Source organism: Xiphophorus hellerii, chromosome 16 (genome assembly GCF_003331165.1).
Source record: "Xiphophorus hellerii strain 12219 chromosome 16, Xiphophorus_hellerii-4.1, whole genome shotgun sequence".
Classification (NCBI taxonomy): Eukaryota; Metazoa; Chordata; class Actinopteri; order Cyprinodontiformes; family Poeciliidae; genus Xiphophorus; species Xiphophorus hellerii.
Genome location: NC_045687.1, coordinates 13,733,335 through 13,737,805, shown reverse-complemented (window position 1 = coordinate 13,737,805; position 4,471 = coordinate 13,733,335). Strand labels below are relative to the sequence as shown.

General features: G+C 42.8%; 1 protein-coding gene across 2 annotated transcripts; it reads right to left on the bottom strand.

Moving 5' to 3' along the window:
- Positions 1–361: 361 nt before the first annotated feature.
- Positions 362–4,471, bottom strand: cbx8a (chromobox homolog 8a (Pc class homolog, Drosophila)). 2 transcript variants are annotated; one of them, XM_032587075.1, is made up of 5 exons: positions 4,214–4,471; positions 3,946–4,066; positions 3,559–3,624; positions 3,169–3,235; positions 362–1,322 (listed from the first exon to the last, which is right to left on the bottom strand). In XM_032587075.1, the coding sequence occupies exons 1-5, from the start codon at positions 4,377–4,379 to the stop codon at positions 531–533; spliced, it is 1,212 nt and encodes a 403-aa protein (XP_032442966.1). In that variant the 5' UTR covers positions 4,380–4,471; the 3' UTR covers positions 362–530. The 2 variants fall into 2 exon arrangements, with proteins under 2 accessions (XP_032442966.1, XP_032442967.1); XM_032587076.1 differs by having other exon boundaries at positions 4,023–4,066; positions 4,214–4,464.

The window sequence follows — 4,471 nt, the reverse complement described above, 5'->3', positions numbered from 1 at the left end:
AAAATTAGTGGATTATTTTAGACCTAAAAAGGATTTGAATGATAAAAAAAAGACATATCAGCATGCCATGGTTCTTGAAAGTGATGCATAGATCTATTGAGACTTTGACTCCAGAAAATCTGTCTCTGAAAGATCACTTTGCTGTTTTAGTCCAAAAGAGTCTATAATTTGTGATATGGTTTTTATTATTCCTTAAAGAACAGATTTAAAAACAACACCGAGCCTTAACTTTACTTTTTCTTTTTATTGAATCACTGCTTCAAGCATGATCGGTGTATGTGCGTTAGTTTTAGTTCAAATTTAGTTGTTAAAACTACTGTATACTGTAAAAAAAAAAAAATTTCAAAACGAACAACACGTCTTCGTTGTATAATTCATGTTTCTTTTTATTTTCTCCAGCAGCGTATTAAATATCTGTATGTACACGTTTGAAAGTTACATAGAAAAGATATAGTCTTACAGTAGGCCTGTTTGTTGGTTAGTTGCGCGTTAATATTCCACGGTGAACTACAACATGAAAATACTCATCTTTAATCTCTGAAAAAGCCTTTAGCGGTGCTGCTCTCTCTGATGGTCACAGTCAACAGGTTCATGGTGACATCCGTCACCGTCACAGTGTCCCAGTTGGTGTAACAGGGGGTCCAGGTTGGGGCTGAGGGCACGGTCGGGTCGGCCTGTGAGGACAGCACAGCGGCTTGGTGCCCCCGCTCCTCTGCGGAGCGCTTCAGCTTCCCGTGCTGAGGAAAATCCAGCCTGCTCAAACTGTAAGTCCTGTGTCCCTCTGGATCCCTTTTACGCTCGCCTGGACTGAAGGCGCATGTGTACGACAGCCCTGCGTGTTTCTGCTCGCTGTTGGATTTCGGCGTGATCGTGGTCTCCTCCTGAAACCTCTTGGTCAGCTGTAGGAGGCTGTGATCCGACGTCTCTCCGTGATGATGCAGGCGTCGAGACATGATGGACTGCTCCTCCAGTGACCTGCTCCGCTTCGGGGCTGGCTCTGAGGAGCCGCTGGCGTCATGCGGATCATAATGCGGGTGTAGCTTCGGCTTGCGACCTCGTTTTTTGGGGGACCCCCTGGACTCCTGGTCCAGGAGAGCTTCCAGCGGAACCGGTCTGGGCCTCCTCTCCGGCTCTGGGGGTCGAATCGGGACGCTTTCCCCTCTGTTGATCGCACTCGGAGGGAAGATGGTGGGAACCACTGCCCGTAAACCCTCACGGGCCCTCGGCGTGACGACGTGCTCCGGGATGGGATAGGAAACCTGGATTCCTCTGGGAGCCTCTCTTCTGAACTCATACGTCTTCTCTTTAGCTTTGGCTTTGGCCTGAAAACAAAGAACGAGTCAGAAAGGAAAATTTACCAGGAACAAATTAGATTATCGTCATCTAATCTGTTTCAGCAATCCAATTTAAAAAGTAAAACTCATGTATACTTTAAACACATCATTTTATATCGTTTTTTTCTTATAGTGGTTATAGCTAAAACAATTTATAAGACAATTAAAAATATTACAGAAGCCCTACCATGATATGTAAAAGAATATGTTGTAATGGACAACAAACTGCTGAGCTGACAATTGTCCAGTCAAGCTAAAAAAAAATTTAATAGCTAAAAAATTTGTTTTCAGAAAGCATCTTAAAGAAAAGTTAAGCGGAAGGAAGAATGCTGTTGAAAAAGACACGAGTAGGTGCATTAAGCACACCCTTATCCTTGAGAGAAGATTGTGAAACAAATAACCTTCTACAGTTTGGGAGAAAGAGGAAGCCAAAAGAGGTGGGCAGAGCTTCAAGAGCCACACGCAGATTTATCCATGCTACAACTGAAAGCAGTCCTGAACCAGAGAGAATGACAGAAGTATCGTAAGAGGGAAGGAACTGGGCAGTTACTCACAGGATCCTTTTAGAACAATTCATCCTGATGACAAACCACAGAAGCTGATTTCTTTCTCCAGCAGGATTTGGGACTCGCCCACATGCTGTCTCACCATGACATTCATGGGATTTATTGGCTAGCAAACTGGTTTGTCCTGATCTCAGAAACTATGAAGTATTGTCAAGACGAATATGATCAACAAGAGGCCAAACAATGCAAATGACCTGAAGGCTACTATTAAGGTAATCTGGGCTTCCATTACACCTAGACAGAGCAATGCAGTTCACATACTTTTCAGTAAGTTAAGACCTATGTAAAAAATTATATTGGTTTTATGTAATATTGTCATTCATTTTCTTAGAAACTGTATTACATGTTTTCATGAACTGCAAGTAATTATTATTAAAAGAAGCAGGAATGAAAGCCTGGAATATATCACTCTGTGTGAATCCATATGTCACAACATTTCCATTTTTGGTGGTTATGGTTGTTCAAAATGTCTAACCCAGATTTTTAACATCTTTGCTGGGCTAAATTTGGGCAGAAACATTTTTCCATATTGACATTCAGGGTTTGCAGAGCATAGTTGCACATTTGCTTTGCTGCTCTTCGCCTGTTTACCATAAAGTGCAGAATAATGACAAATATTTTATTATTGCAACATATTCAAAATAGATATTTAAAATGAAGAAAGAATAAAGAATGTGTGGATTTCATAAAATAAAATTAGAGGTCAAATGGAAGATGTTTAGGTTTCAACAGAGAAAGTGAAGTGCAGACAAGGTGAGAATTAGGGGTAAGGGTGGTCTTCTGCCCCCTAATTAAGGCCTTCAATCCCATGAAATGTTACTAGTATAAATACATTTAATAAATATTGAATTGGGATTTCAGCCCTCCCTAAAAGTGGAGAATAGAAACTCTTAACCTTTCTGCAACTTTAATCTTCCATCTCTGTCAATTATTCAAATAATAATACAAATAATATTAATATCAACAATAATAATAAATTTGTAGGGGACATTTTACCAAGGAGATAATTGTGTGGTTTATGTCCTATAAAACTTGGGATTGATTGGTCATATACATTTTTGACAGACTATAAAACTATTGCGCATGTCTACTTAGAAATTCTTAAATAAATTTTAAAAATGGTCAATCCTCTCCTTCATAGTTAGTCACGTTCTCTCCCTGACAGAATCGGTTTCACTATTGACATGATACTTTAATATAACTCAGCGATAGCTTGAAATGATTCATAAAAAAAAGTTTGAGAAACGTTTATGAAAAGATTTCCCCACCTTCAGGAGAAAAGTCTCGGGTTTGGGTCCCCTCTTTTTGGGCCCGAACAACTCCCTTTCGCGCTCCCTGGGTGATGAGCACAAATCACAAATCAACTCAATTGCATACGCGCGTTTCTCATCAATTCTACGATTATCCGAAAAGTTGAAAACATCTGCAAAAATGTCAAAACTGCCCGAGGTTAAAAGTAATGTTTGCGGGGTTTCGACAGGAAAATCCAAGACTCTTAACAAGACATTCTTGCCTGAGACGATTCGAAATATGTCAACTAAAGATTAGAATCTAGACCGAGAGATTTTATTATGAGTGCACGTTTTTTGCGGTGCAGATCGCACGGTGCCATCTCCTCTCTGCAGAGAGGCCTGCTGGTGCGCTGTCAACCATCTCACCTCTCCTCGAAGGCGGCGAACAGCCGCTCGTCCAGGATGTTTTCCTCCGGCTCCCAGGTGCTGTACCTGTACCACAGAAACCAGAAGGGCCTTATTTATTTGACTCAGAACTCGTGTCAAACGTCCTGTCACGCCGTGTGTGCATGTGTGTTGTTGTTTGCTTTCTCTTTTTTTCCCCCCACATGTGAAAGCTGCGTGAAGCTGCGACCATAGCGGACCATGACGCATGCTGACTTCTTGCCTCAGCCGAAGCGCGTGGACGTTACAAAACGACACAATCGGGTGTTTTTACCAACACTTGACTGGCGCACACTGCGTCACCGAGAACACAGAACGCAGAAAACGCAGAAAATGCGTGCAAAAAGAAAAGAAAAAAAAATAGCATGCCAGGCGCTGCAGTTGTAAGATCGACCAGGATGGAGCGCTGTCCTTCGCTGCTGCCTCTGCTGTTTTTCTGTACTCACTTCTGAGACCAGCCCTTCCATTTCACCAGATATTCCCAGCGACCCTGCAAAAAAAAAGGGAGAGAGAAGCAGATCCAGAACAACATTCAGGTTATCGGTTAACTGGCCAGTCGAGCCCTCACGGACACATGTTTTTGCGTAACAGATGCTGTCTGAGCGGTGTGGGTGGGAGAGAGAAAAGCGGCGAATACCCGTCTGATCCGCCGTTTGATGATGGACTCGGCTGCAAAGACGCTCTCGCCGACAGCCGACAGCTCCATGATTCACCATGCAACCACGTCGATTTCTGCCGCTTTTATTATTTCTGCCTTCCCCCTTTTCGTCCTCTCCGGGGCTGTTTAATTCCGCACATCCCATAATACGCAATCTGGAGTGGACGTCATCACGTCTTTTTCTTGTTGCCAGGCACCGCGGTCGGGGTAGGACTGATCGCTGGTGGAGCACATTGG

Coding starts and splice junctions, on each gene's coding strand:
- cbx8a (XM_032587075.1), bottom strand. CDS start 4,379: ATGGGATGTGCGGAATTAAACAGCCCCGGAGAGGACGAAAAGGGGGAA. Junction 3,625..3,945: donor TCTTACAACTGCAGCGCCTG/GCATGCTATTTT, acceptor TCTGTGGTACAG/GTACAGCACCTGGGAGCCGG. Junction 1,323..3,168: donor CCGAGACTTTTCTCCTGAAG/GTGGGGAAATCT, acceptor CTTTGTTTTCAG/GCCAAAGCCAAAGCTAAAGA.